Source organism: Eschrichtius robustus, chromosome 8 (assembly GCF_028021215.1).
Source record: "Eschrichtius robustus isolate mEscRob2 chromosome 8, mEscRob2.pri, whole genome shotgun sequence".
In the NCBI taxonomy this organism is placed as follows: Eukaryota; Metazoa; Chordata; class Mammalia; order Artiodactyla; family Eschrichtiidae; genus Eschrichtius; species Eschrichtius robustus.
Window position 1 is genome coordinate 7,373,737 of NC_090831.1, and position 14,595 is coordinate 7,388,331.

The window sequence follows — 14,595 nt, forward strand, 5'->3', positions numbered from 1 at the left end:
CTTATCAGCTCACATTTACAGAGCATTATCTTCTGAACTCAAGGCAGCAATTCGAGATTCCCTTTTACTGAAGGAAAGAAGGATGTGATGGATTCGCGGGAGGTTAAGAGGCCATTTACCAGGCAATGTATTAATCACTCTACAAATATTAACTCATTCAGTCCTCATAGAGAGGAAGGGACCTATTATCCTCATTTTTCAACTGAGGAAACTACAGCCCTGGGAAGCTTCTATCTTGCCCGAGCTTCCAGAGCTGGTAATTGGTAAGAGTTCAGATTTCAACCCAGGTAGTCTGGCTCCAGAGCCAAGGTTTTCAGTCACAGCTTTACTGTCTCTTGTTCTTATTAGTAGTAAAAATAATAGAGTAATGATTATTAATAATATTTAATATAACACAGAAATGTGATCAACAGTGGTTTTCATTATCCAGAGCTTTTTAAGTGTTTTTACTTACAAGAGCTCACTTATCTCTGAAAACTCATTTTGCCGAGACAGGAACTGAGGCTCAAGTACCCATCGCTGATGCTGTGAAACCCACCGCAGGAATTACAGACTTATTATTATTGGTAACTAATATAATGTAAAGGATAATAAAAAGTGCCTCCACGGTCCTTAGGGCTTCACAGTGTGACCTGACACACCTTTTACAATGGGTAACCGGCTCTGAGAGGCCAGCAATTCGGGCAAGGCAGCACACCAAGTAAGATATAGCAAAGTTATCGTTTTGCTTACTAATGATAACGCCTCGTCCTCCAGAGCTAAAGAAAAGGCTTTTCTTAAGGAAATCAAACTCATATCGCAGGGAGGTAGTGACTTCACCTGGGTCCTGCAGCTGCTTCGTGGCCCCGGGGCAGTTTCTCGGCTGGTGCGGCACCGAAGGCGCCTCCCGGCGAGTCCCGGCCTGCGGGCACCTGGGCACCTGGGCAGGTGGGCGGGTCCGGGCTGCGGGTCGCGGACCGCCCCCGTCCCCAGTGCCAGCCCCGTGCCGCCCGCGCCCCCAGCGCCCCCAGGCCGCTCCAGGCCGACCCCGGGCCCCCTCCCCGTGCCTCCACCGCCCCGCACGCTCGGAGCCGATACCCGGCCTCACCCTCCTCCGGCTCCGGGCCCACTCACACCCGTCTCCGGCTGACCCGGGGCCCTCCCCGCGCCCCCGCCGCCTGGAGCTGCCCGGGCGGGCGGCCGGCGGCCGGTGCGAGGCCCCTCCCCGGCGGAGTCGCTCAGCTCGGAGGAAGCGGAGGCGGCGGCAGCGCCGAGACCTCGCCGCGCTCATGGCGTCGCCCGGGTGAGTGCGGCGCTCGCGGCCGCGCCGGGGTGGGGGGGGGGGCTGCGGGGTGGGGGCTGCGGGCCGCCGCTGGCGGCCTTCCCCGGCCTGCGGCCCCGGACCCCCGCCCTCCCGCCCGCCCGCCAGGCCCCGCGGCCCTCTCCCGCCGACCTCGGGCGGAGGCGGCCCGGGCAGGGGCGGGCTGGGGGCGCGGGCTGAGGATCTCGGCTCCGGGGGCGGGCTCCGGGGCCCGGGGCGCGGAGGCCGGCGGTGGGGGGGGGGCGGGCGGAGCGGGAGGGCGTGCGGGAGCGGCAGCCCCCCATCTCCCAGCGGCGCCCCCGGCCTGGAGCCGCGGCGCCCCGTGCGCGCCCGGCGTCTGCCGCCCTGCCTTCCGCATCTGTTTTCTCCGCTTGCTCGCGTTGGAGTTGATGCTGGGTTCTCACCGCCGTTGGGATGCAGCCTGGATGTCCCCGAACGTCCGGAGCAGGGGCCGGGGCAGACCCTGCCTCGGCCTGGTCCGGGCCTCCAGCTTGGGCTGGGCCGCGGGCCCGGGTACAGTGGCTGCCCCTGTTCTGACATCACCTCCATTCCACTGCCTTGGTGTGAAAATGTTCTTTCTTTTAGGAAATGATGGTGACCCACAGAGTTTGTAATTTTTTTAAAAAAATTTTATTGCAAAATAAAACCTCAGCAATTCATTATGATTACTTTTTGTTTTGGTAATTTAGTCGTGAAAGCTGGGAATGACAAGAGTTAATCCAACAGCTACGCTTCACAGAGGAGGAAAATTAGTCTCAAGGTCATTGCTTTAGTTGGTAACCGGCTTCATTTGACTGCTGTCCACCATTCAGTGTGTCTCAGACCTAGTGGTTATGGTAGCAATTCGCTGTGCATCCTTGCACATCACAGAGGGCTTTTACTGGCGCGTGGGGTGGGGTGGGGGGAATGGTGGGCTGAGAGGCAGAGAAGGTGGATATCAGGCCCCTTACAGGTGGGGGAAGTTCACTGGAGTGAATTGGCTCAGTGCAGTGGGCCTTGATGGAGCAAGCTGGGTTTTGACTCCAGCCAAGTCATGGGCATTTCCCATCTACCTGCTGTCTTTCTGGGTTTGGGGAGGAGCAGTCAGAAGTACCCAGTACTTTGAGCTTGTAATTAGAATAAACATTTCATCCTTCAGAAGGCCAGGCTGTCACCCAGAGGTTCAAGGTCCTACTGGGTTCCTGGCCCTCGTGTCAGGAAAGGGTGAAGCAGGGTGCACCGGAGGCAGTAGTGGGTGCCTGAGCCTGTGTGGGTCTGCCGTGAAGCCTTTAAAAAGTGATGGTGCATTGGGCATCCCAGCCCACTACATTAAGTCAGAGGCGGACTTAATGCTGGGCTGGTGTGCCCTTCTGTGAGCCAGTAGTCCCTAACCTGTGTCTCTGTGGAAGGTCATGTAAGTGCAGATTTGATATTTGCAGTCCCGACTATTTTTGAGGGATCTCTTGAGTCTGAAGTTGGTACTTATTTCTGAGGGGTACCCATTGCAAAGCTGAGGTCACAGCGTTTTTAGTATACTTTATGTCATTTCATGGAAAGAACTATGTACTTATTATGGTATATACAAATTTGGGGACAGTCTACGTCTCCATATGTCTGCAGGCTTTGCTGGTAGACCAGAGTCTAGCCAGGGAGACCTGGTTTCCTAAGCTTCTTTGGCCTCTCCAAATCAGCAGACATTCAGCCTACAAGACTAGGTGCTGCAGGAACAAGTCCAGAGATTCAGGGCAGGGACGGGAGGGGAGCCGTGATTTCTGCTGGGCTGTTCACGGAGGAGCCTCCAAATCTGGTGTTCTTTTCTAAGTGACAATTTCCGTAAGAGAGTTGGGAAGGAAAGAAGAAATTCTGGCAGTTTTTGAGGAGCTTACCAATGTGCTAGGCCTTATGCAAAAGAAAAGGACAAGAATGAAGGCATCAAAGGAAAAGATATATTTGAGATGACTCACAGCCCAGTGTGTTTGGAATTAAGTAGAGACAAGGCCAGAGACGGCGGCAGGGCCAGACTACAGGACCTGGCCTCCTTTTGTGGGCTTACTGCCCACTGTTCGCTGAAGGATATTTGTCATCAGGCTCTTGGGGAATCCATGTGACAGCAGTATGGAAGAGGCGGAGGGGACAGGAGAGATGGAGCTCATCAGCCTGCTACCGTCTACCCTCTTCTGCGGGCCTCCACTCCTTACAGCCCCCATCTCTCCTTTACTCTGCCTGCTTCTTCATTGTTGGGGTTTCCTTGGGTTCCGTAGTCCCTCTTTGCTAATTCCTACCTAGCACACGTTCTCTGCATGATTGCATCCATTTCTGCAGCTTTAAATGTCCAAATCAGAGGTTCTTAACCTGGGGTACACGATTCATGGGTGGGCTTCCAGGGTCCTGCATTCCCTGAAACTGTATGCGGCATTGGGGTCCGTGTGTAGTTTTCGGGGACCAAGGTCTATAGTCTTCATCATCTGCAACCTGTCTCGAAGGGGCCCCTAGCCATAGCAATTTTACAGTCTTCCATCCATACCCACCTAGAGGGATAGCAAACCTAGTTAACTGTGCAAAATATATATATATTTCAGATTGTTAATGGTAGATAATTTGAACAACAAAAAAAGTATAAAACAGAGAATAAAAATCAAGTGTAGTCTGACTTTCTGTAGACCACCACTTTAAACATTTTGGTGTCTTTTAAATTAGGCCATTATTTTTATCAGAGAGACATCCTTACAGATACAACTAGAGTCCACCCCGCTTCCCCCCAACCTCCCTGCCTATCTTAGTTAGGCAGGTATCCCGACAGACATTTTCTATTGCATTTACATGTTATATTCTTTGTTTTTCCCCCAAATTTTAAAATTTATTATTTTACACATAACGTAAAATTTGCCACCTTAAACACTTATTTGCTCCTTTTTTACATAAATGGACTCATACTGTTCTGCAGCTTGCTTTATTCACCCAGCAGTATGCTTTGAAATGCTTTTCATGTGAGAACAAAGAACAGATCTACCTAAAACTTGACATTTATATAATATTCTGGGTCATGGTTATGTTATTTAGTTAAGAATGTTTTCAGTTTTCTTTGTAAGATAATGCTGCACAATTGGTGTCTCCCTCTGGACATGCACAAGTGGTTTTCTGAAGTAGATGCAATGAACTGTGGTCAGAGGGCCAGCCCATTTTTTTAGCTGATACTACCAAAGTATGCTTATAAATGATTGTACCACCTTCCCCTTCCACCACCACATTTTAAGGGGTCTCTCCACCTCCCAACATGTGATGACAAAAGACTTTAAAAGTTTTGCCTGTCTGGTGGAATTATTGAGTCAAGAAATAGGAAGCTAATGGCATCTTTATTCACCCCATGTTCAAAGATAGAAACTTCCTCCCTGACTCCTATATTCCTTCAGAAACAGTCAGTCCTAATTTCTTTGATCTGGTTGCTAACATCGAATTCTAACCATCCATATCCCGTAAGTAAACTCTTACCTTCAGGTTTTTGTTTCAGAAAATGTGGTCATCGTAGCACTTAAGTAGCCTCTTCACTGGGCCAGGAGTGATGTAATGAGACCTGTCCTGGAGTCAAAGTGTGGGAGGCAAGGAGCCCCACCAAGCACCTCACCTGCCCTCCTGGCCCCTCCCTCAGGATTCATCTCCCTTGGAACTGAAAGCACTCCCATTAACATCCACTGGACATTTAAAAGTACGCCGGACTTAACTTCAACCTTTTGTCTTCCCTGTCCAGGAAGATTCTCTCCCAACACCAACATTTTGTGGGGAAGGAAAGGATCCTGGGCTTCCCCTTCTGGGAAGGGCTCAGCTTTCCCACTGAAGCCTTGCCTGGTCCAAATGGGCCACAAGAGCTCCAAGCTCTTCACAATGGGTGGAGGATGGGTCCTCTAGCCAGGCCAGGGGTGGGGAGGAAAAGGCCCACAGATCACACTGTGGGGAGGAGACACTGAGCAAGTCAGGCAAGGTATGTAACTGCTCCTGGGTGAGGTCCAACAGGAGCCCTTAGCCTCTGCTCAGGAGCTGCTGTGGCTTCCAGAGAACACACATGGCTTTGCCAGCAGGATGCAGACTTTGCTCTTCCCCAGTAGATCTGGGATTGCCCAGTGAGCCAGCAAGCACCCCAGTGTGTCCCCACTGGAGAAAACGAGAGAACTGGGAGGGGTGTTGTAGCTGAACCATCCCTGGCTCTGCACGGCAGCTCACCGAAGCCCACTTACCTCCTTGTAGGTGGCAGATGTGCCAGTGCTTCATCAGATGGAGTGCCGTGTGGCGAACCTCTCCCCCAGCTCAAGGAGAGCCTCTTCTTATCCACAACCACGAGCCCCCGGCAGGGGCTTTCCAGTCCAGGGAATGTTCTTTTAAATTTAGATCCTGCCTGCTTCCAAAGAGTGTATTGTTAGGCCCTGTTCTAAGTGCTTTTGCTTATATTATGTTATTTAATCTTCACGACAACGCTATAGCAAGTCCTGTTATTATCCGTATTGTATGGATGAGGAAATTGAGGCCCACCTAAGCAGTTTAAGTTAAAACTTGATGCCAAATGATCCCATTATGGATAGTCGGTTTAAATTTGGTTACTGAGGCAGGACAAAAATGTTGGACACAGTACTTTGTTCTGATCACAAAGCACATGCAGTGTCTCTCCGGCACGCTCGGGATGAAACTGAAGTAAGAATGTATTCACTTGGTTTGTTGTATTCACTTGGTCTGTCTGTATTAGCAGAGTGGTTGTACTTTCAATTATGCTTTTATGAAATACGGCTGAGTATGGAATAACTTGGACGCGGCTCTTTCTTTTAAAGAAGAATTCCCTCCGGGAGGCTGTACGTTCTGAGCGAGACCACCTGCACGTAGTTCAGACGTGGTGGTTCTGTCCTAGATTCTCCGCGTTGTAACTTTTTATAAAATTGTAAGTTGCCTTACTTTTAAAAACAAGTAATATATGCAAATGGTAAAAATTTCAAAAGGTATAAAAGGAACATAAATGAAATCTCAGGCACCTTGCCCCCTGTTCCTGTCTGAGAAACTGGCATCCTCCTTAGAGAAGCATGCCCCCGGGAGGCAGGGCACAGTGTGGATTCGTGTCCTCCTCCTTGTTCTGTTTTAAACCCAGAATGCCTTTTGGAGATGTCTTTTTTTTTTTTTTTTTTTTTTTTAATTTATTTATTTATATTTATTTTTGGCTGTGTTGGGTCTTCGTTTCTGTGTGAGGACTTTCTCTAGTTGGGGTGAGCGGGGGCCACTCTTCATCGCGGTGCGCGGGCCTCTCACTGTCGCGGCCTCTCTTGTTGCGGAGCACAGGCTCCAGACGTGCAGGCTCAGTAGTTGTGGCTCACGGGCCCAGTTGCTCCGCGGCATGTGGGATCTTCCCAGACCAGGGCTTGAACCCGTGTCCCGTCCCCTGCATTGGCAGGCAATTCTCAACCACTGCGCCACCAGGGAAGCCCGGAGATGTCTTTTGTTACTTTGTTTCTGTTTAGATTCTTGGCTCCTTCTCATGGATTTGCAGATCTTTGGACATTGAGAAAACTAACTTTCATTGTTTGTGTTACAAATGCTTTTCCTTTGTTATTTACCTTTTGACTGTATGAAGCCTTCCCTGCTCTGAGATCTTTTTTTTAAGTCTTTCATATTTCTTTCAGTGCATTTTTGGTTTCATTTTCTAATTTAACTCTTAGATCCAGGTAGTTTTCATTTTGGTGAAAGGAGTAGTAGGGATTTACCTTTATTTTTTCCATGTTGTTGTAATTCAATAATCACCAGATACTTAGAGCTGCCTGGATCAGGGACAAAATTCCCACCTGTATTTGGGCCTGTTTCTGGGCTCTTCTTTTACTGAACTCTGTCTATTCATGAACCAGTGCTACAGCCTTAACTTACTGTGGCTTGTACTATGTTTTACTGTCTCGCAGGTTTTGTCCGCCTTCATTACTGTTCTTTTTCAGAATTTTCCTGATTATTATTGCACAAATATTTCTGAATAGAATCAACTCCTCTGTTTTCAAACCTAAATTCACTTATTGGTTAATTTAGGGAGAATTGGCTTTAAAATGATAGTGAGCCTTTCTTTCCCCAAAGGATATGGCTTTTCATTTGTCCAAGTCTTTTATATTCTTTAGTATTTAGAAATTCTTTTCATACAGATGTTGCACATTTATATGTGTATTCTTAAATTTTTTCTTGTCGTTACTCTAAATGGGAGTCTTCCTTTCACATCGCTAAAGTTGTTTGTATATAAGAAGGCAATTGGGTTTTTAAAATAAATGTTTTGTATGTCCCCAGCTTACTGAATTCTCTCATTGCTCACAGCAGTTTTCCAGTTGATCTCTTAGTTTTTCCACATCATCGTTTCTTTCTGTTATCATGGGTAAATAGCAAGGTGCTTCTGCCTTTGTTGTGGGCAGGCTGTGTGTCTGTAGGAAGGGACCCAGCAGTGGTCTTTTGGATACGTTGTGGAGTGCTGCCTTCCCTAAGCGGCCGCAGCCCTCTGCGGCCCCCGTGTTGCTCAGCATCTCCACGGAGGCCGTCCACGGGCCTTGGGCCAGAACATGAGCGCTAACTTGCTCATGGTCCCGTCACGCTCATCCACAGCCTTCCCACTCGAGACAGTAGCAGCTGTATTGAACCTGAACATTTGGAGGTTTCCTGGACTCTGTCTTTCTCACACACTCTGTCCAGTCCTTCGCAGAGACTTTCAGAGCCCAGCCCTGTGTTGTCGCCTCTGGTGCTGCCACCCAGGTCTGATCTTTGTCATCTCTAATCTGTTCTCACCATCAAACAGGCATGTCGACTTGCACTCAGCCCATCCTCCGGAATAAAAGCCAGAGTCTTTGCTATGGCCCAGAAAGTTCGGTCTTACCTGGCCTCTTCTACTGCCTTCCCCCTGCTCACTCCATACCAGCTGCACCGGCCTCCCACCGATCCCTGAGCCCCTTTGGGCCTGCGTGGTGCCTGGAACACTCTCCCCAGGGAGCCGCGTGGCTTATGCCCTCATCTTCTACCAAGCCTGCCCTTGCACGTCCGCTTCTCCAGGAGGCCCACCCTGACCTAGTTACAGCAGTCTGTGCCCCCATTCACCACATGCCCGGTACCCTGATCCTAGTCTACACTTTCTTTCTTTCTTCCAGAGCACTTAACACCTCCCAGTGTATCTTCTATTTAAAACTTTCAAAAATTGTTTCTTGTCAGTTTCCCCCACCTCACTGAACGTAAGCTAAGAGCAGAGACATTTATGTCCTTCGCCAATATATCCCAAACTCCTAGAAAAGTTCCTAGCAGGAAATAAATGTGTGGATAAATCCAAGAGAACACTGCCTTATGTAAACTTGCTTCACACGTGTAAATCTCTCTGGGTCCCTATAGCCACCTGATTAGGTGTGCAGGACAGGGATGGCCAGCTTTGTTTTAAAGATTAACATACCTGTATTTTGTAGAGTTCATGTAATGAGTGTTCACAGTATCTCTCCAACCTAACCCTAGTATAAACTCCTGGAGGATTGGGGCAGCATTTTAGAGCTGTTTCCTCTTGTATGGTGAATCTACATGGCACGAACCTGGGACCAAGACCTGTTGCTCATTACACTGATTCTCTCCTTGCAACACTCTTAGGTTGGGGTGTAGCAATGATTATTGCCCCAGGGTCCTGCTGGAGGGGCGTCAGCAGTAGGCAGGACACGTTTGACTGACATATGGGGGGGTGTGTCCTTTCCCAGTGTGCTGCCTCTCCTGCCTTCAGGAGATTCTAGGTGCATAAAAGCAGGACGGTAGTGGGTCCCTCTGCCACACTCCCTGCACGTGCCAGCACATTTCAGGGACTAAACTGCCAGGCTTCACGGTGCTTGTCTATTACCTACGTTATAATAACTGACATCTACTTGTCCTCATGTGCTGTTTGATGGAACCTTTTCATGTATGTTTTCTCAGCCAGTCCCCACTGCTGCACAATGAGTTTTAAACTTTTCAAAGTGTGTGGTCACCTTGCAGAGGTGGGATGGCCCCTAGTTTTGGCTTCGATATTGTGGATGAATTGTGTTCCCTCTGAAACATATGTTGAAGTTCTAACCCCTAGTACTTGTGAATGTGATCTTTTTTGGAAATAGGTTCTTTGCAGATGTGATTACTTAATTTGAGGTTGCACTGGGTTAAGGTGGGCCCGAATCTAGTGACTGGTGCCCTTACCAGAGGCAGAGAAGAGACACAGACATGGGACTTCCCCGGTGGTCCAGTGGTAAAGAATCTGCCTTCCAATGCAGGGGACGCGGGTTCAATCCCTGGTCAGGGAACTAAGATCCCACATCCTGCGGGGCAACTAAGCCCGCGTGCCACAACTACTGAGCCCATGTGCCTCAACTAGAGAGCCCATGTGCCGCAAACTACAGAGCCCACACGCTCTGAAGCCCGTGCGCCACAACTAGAGAGAAGCTCACACGCCGCAACAAAGAGCCTGCACGCCACAACAAAAAGATCCCGCATGCTGCACCGAAGATCCCGCGTGCCACAACGAAGACCCAATGCAGCCAAAAAAATAAATAAATAAAAATACTAAAAAAAAGAGTGATACGCGGACACATACAGGGGAGAACCCATGTCAAGAGAGGCAGAAACTAATACAGCTGTCAAGAGCCACACATACTTTGTCTTCATTTGGTAGGGATGCTGTAACAAAGTACCACAAACTGGGAGGCTTGAAGAAAACAGAAATGTTTTTTTCACAGTTCTGGATGCCAGGTGTCTGAAACTAAGGTGTCAGCAGAGTTGGTTCCTTTTGGAGGCTCTGAGGGAGTCTGTCCCAAGCCGGTATCAGCAGAGTTGGTTCCTTTTGGAGGCTCTGAGGGAGTCTGTCCCAAGCCTCTCTCCTACCCTTTCGTGGCTGCCAGCAATCCTCAGTGGTCCTTGGATTGTAGATGCATCATTCCAATCTCCACTTCCATCGTCACATGTTTTTCTCCCTGTGAATCCAAATTTTCCTCTTATAAGGATACCATTCATTGCATTAGGGGCTCACCCTACCCCTGTATGACATGATCTTAATTTAACTAATTAGATCTGCAAAGACCTTATTTCCAAATAAGGTCACATTCATAGTAGGGAGTTAGGACCTGAACATATGTTATGGGGAAACACAGTTCAACCCACCAAGAGGGTTTGAAAAAGTTTATTACTGATTTAGTGAGGCTTTCTGGGTAGAGCAACTGGCCTCAGGTTTTGCTTTGTTTTTTTGTTTTGTTTGGGGGGTTGTAATGGGGTGAGGGTCCCTAGCTAGCACCAAAGAAAGGAGCCCTCAGGCTCTCTTGTCTGCTGGCCCAGATGTGGGGCAGGTCAGGAAGTGGAAGATCTTGAAAGCTATTAGCATCAAACAGCAAAAATTGGGTCAAACTATTATCCAAAGTTATTAATAATATACTGTCAACTACATTATGGTAAGCAACCGCTCCATATTTAGTCTCCTTTTGTTAGATTTTCTATGCCGTCTTGTTTTATTGGCACCACCCAATGAAGGAGCCAGGTTTGTTGCTAGGAATTAGCCCTGCTCGTAAGGTTTGGACAGTTTATTCTTGGCCTTGAGGGGCACTGTCCAAGGAGTGCCCAACTCTGCGGTGGTAGCAGGCATCTCCCTTTCAGAGGTGGGTCTCCTGAATCAGAATCTCCAGGTATAAATAGAAAAGCTCCTCAGGTAATTCTCTTGTGCAATGGAAAAAGAGAATGAAGGACACAGAAAGTGTGCCTTGCCCTGTCTCCTAGGACTGACAGCCAGTGAGGCGGGTGGCCTAGAGTTGTCAGGGTCTTGACTCTGCCTGCCAGACTTGAAGGGAGCCCCGTGCACAAAGCAGGATGTCTGCTTCCTAACTTCGTAAGAAAGAACTGTTAGACACACTTGGCCCTCAGGGTGGCATTCAGATCACTTCTTGCCCTGGAGAGAAGTCTGTGTGGGGAGGTGCCCCCAGAAGGGAAGTTGAGCCGTGATGCCACAGCACCAGGGCTCCAGGCCTGGGCAGCATGGAGACCAGGAGCCCATGCCCGGGCCGGACCTCTGTGCTGGTGGCCCCCAGGCAGGGCCTGAGCTGGGTTCCACTTTTGGCTCTATGCCCCGGGGTCTTGAAAGGACCAACATGGGCCTCAGGAGAAGACCAAAATCTAAATAGCCCTTAATGAGGAAGTAAAACGGGACACAGAGAATGTAGTCCTATATATCCATTAATGCAATGAGCTACAGCAACATGAATAGGTCAGAAGTAGGAGGCGGGGGTGGGGGAGGATTGGTTAACATATTGAGTAATTGTTCAAAAGAGCAAAGGCATTTTTTGGGTACTTTTCTGTATATTTGTCTTATTTTTGGAATCAGAAAAAGACATTAGCAATTTTCAGAAACTGCTTTGTAGAAGGCCGCTTTGCTCACGTCTGGGGCCACTGGAAGCACTGCTTGTTTTCACTCCCTTGGTCTTGTCTGCCTGTGGAGGCAAGAGCAGGCTTGGCAAGACTTGGAGTTGGCAGATGGGCTGTTTTTTATGGTTTTTGTAATTACCAGCTGTAATTATAAGTTACCTAAAACCTATCTGAGCCTTACAAATAACGAGCCAAAAGGGAACCAGAAGATTCATGTTCCGGTTCTGGCCCTGTGCTTCCTAGCTTGGTGATGTTGGGCCGCTTAGGCTGTCATAACAAAGGACCACAGACTGGGTAACTTAACATTTGTTTCTTGCAGTTCTGGAGGTCAGGAGTCCCAGGTCACGGTGCAGGCAGATTCAGTTTCTCCTGAGGTGTCTCTCCCTGGCTTGTAGATGGCCACTGTGTCCTCACCTGGCCTTTTTCTGTGCACCTGCAGAGAGAGAGCAAGCTCTTGGGGGTCTCCTCCTCTCATAGGACAGCAATCGCATCAGATCAGGGCCTTACCTTTGTGACCTCATTCAACCTTAATTACTCCCCTAAAGGCCATATATCCAAAAGGGTTTCAACATCGGAATTTGAGGGGACACAATTCAGGCCATACAGGTATTGAAGCAGAGTTGTAAATTAAAAAGCATTGCACAAAGGTGAGATTCTATTGCTGTTCTCTCTTGCAAGACTTGGCTCTGCTTCCAGTTTACAACACAGAGACTCAATTAGGTGTGAACTTTGTTGGCAAGAATCAAGAACAGATTTATATGTATATTTTCAGAAGATAAAACAAAGTCAGGGTTGTCCCTGTGATAATTTCACTCTTGTTTTCTACTTTCTTGCATGGAAAATATAGGGTTGGAGTTAAGCTCCTCTCTTGGGAAATCCTGGCGAGTGTGTCCTGAGAGCCTGTGTGCAGTGGGAAGAGGCCAGGCAACGCCCTGGGTGTAACTACCTGTCCTCTGCCCTTGTCCTACCTGGGTCTCAGCACAGGGCTCCATGCCACCACCAGGCCGGGCCTGCTTCTTCCCCTCTGGGAAACTATTTTTTTTTTTTTTTTAAATGGGAATTATTTATTTATTTATTTATGGCTGTGTTGGGTCTTCGTTTCTGTGCGAGGGCTCTCTCTAGTTGCGGCAAGCGGGGGCCACTCTTCATTGCGGTGCGCGGGCCTCTCACTATCGCGGCCTCTCTTGTTGCGGAGCACAGGCTCCAGACGCGCAGGCTCAGTAGTTGTGGCTCACGGGCCCAGTTGCTCCGCGGCATGTGGGATCTTCCCAGACCAGGGCTCGAACCCATGTCCCCTGCATTGGCAGGCGGATTCTCAACCACTGCGCCACCAGGGAAGCCCCTGGGAAACTATTTTTAACCAGTCATGTTTTCTTTTTTTAAGGTTACCTTTTTTTCTTATTACTAAAGCAATATATGTTCTTTGTGGAAAAATGAAGAGAAGACAATGAAAAGTCCCATTTTTATCAGCATCAGGGTCAGATTAAGTCAGAGAGTTGCCTAGTACTCTGCACTGATAAAGTGGCTAAAACAGCCGCGAACACAGTGACCACTGAGGTTACTGGAACTCCCTTCAGAGGGCTGAGGATGAGACCTTCAGGGAACATGCTGGAATAACAACCAAGCGTCCTGAAATCCTTCTTTCCTCTAGGAGGGTGGATTTGATTAACACAAAACAGTTCTTTTGCTGATGAATTAAATGGAACTGGATTGCTTGTCTCTGAGGGGGCCTGCCACAAACTAAAGTTTAAACCTGTACACTCTTGGAAGAATATTGGTTTGAAGGGGTGCCAGATTACCAAGTTTTCTTGGGGCACACACATATCTGATTCTCGCCCTGACCCTGACTAACAGCATTACTTTAATAGCTCATTTAGTTTTATTAAATCAATACATGCCTCTTCTATTTAAAAAATTCAAATAAGACAAAATAAATGTATATCATATTACCCAGAAATAACTAACCACTATTAATTTTAAAACATTTTATTTGGAAATAATTTCTAGTTAGAGATAAATTACAAAATTAAAAAGACCCCTTATACAGAGTCTCCTATTCTTAACATTTTAGCTCATTGACCATTCGCATTGACCATTCTTTCTCTCTTGCTGTCTCTCTCTATGCGTATGCATGTGTATACACACACACACATAAATACACACGTATATAATTTTTTTCTTAACCATTAGAGAGTAACTTGCATACATCACCACCCTTTATCCCTAAATCCTTCACTGTCTTATTTCCTAAGAATAGAGATATTCTCTCACATAACCACAGTACAGCTATCAACATCAGTAAATGTGACATTGATAGCACCTATATTTCAATTTAGTCAGTAGACCCCAAAATGTCTCCTTCTAGTTCAGGATCTAGTCTAGGGTTAGGTACTGCATTTTTTCTTGTCTCTTTAGCACCCTTAATCTGGAACATTTCCTCAATCTTTTTTTTTTTCGTTGGTGACATTCATACTTTGAGATAATATTGTTCTTCCCCTCTAGCATAACATTTCATTTTGGGCTTGTCCTTATGATGAGATCAGGGTTCTACATTCTCAGCCAGAATGCTGTATAGGTGATGATGTGTCCTTCCTCAGGGTACCACAGCTGGGGGCACACATAGCCATCTGTCCCCATGGTCACTGGCTTTGATTATCATTGCTAGGTTTTATTTTTCTCCTAGCACCTAATAAGCAACCTGTGAGGAAACATTTTGAGCCTGGGCAGGTATCTTGCTCCTTGTCAACATTTTCCTGCAAGAACTGGCGTTCACTGGTGTTGCTAGCTTGAACCATTCTTGATTAGGATGATTCTGAAAGTGATGGTGTGCTAGCTGCAGCATCCTTCACATGCTGTGATAAACAAGAGCCCTCATTCCCCCCTGTTTGTTTATCTACTTGTTCTCTATACGGGCTCATTAA

At 47.8% G+C, this 14,595-nt stretch overlaps 1 protein-coding gene across 5 annotated transcripts in view; it reads left to right on the forward strand.

Annotated features, from left to right (window-relative positions):
- URGCP (upregulator of cell proliferation) overlaps positions 1-14,595 on the forward strand; it is a 99,538-nt gene that overhangs the window by 66,179 nt on the left and 18,764 nt on the right. The window contains exon 1 of one of the 5 annotated variants that reach the window (XM_068550249.1): positions 1,180-1,282. The exons of the other annotated variants lie outside the window; for them this stretch is intronic. Within the exon in view, the coding sequence (XP_068406350.1) occupies positions 1,269-1,282 (14 nt within the window). The 5' untranslated portion in view covers positions 1,180-1,268. Of the gene's footprint in view, positions 1-1,179; positions 1,283-14,595 lie in introns of those variants that run through there. 5 annotated transcript variants of the gene reach the window in all.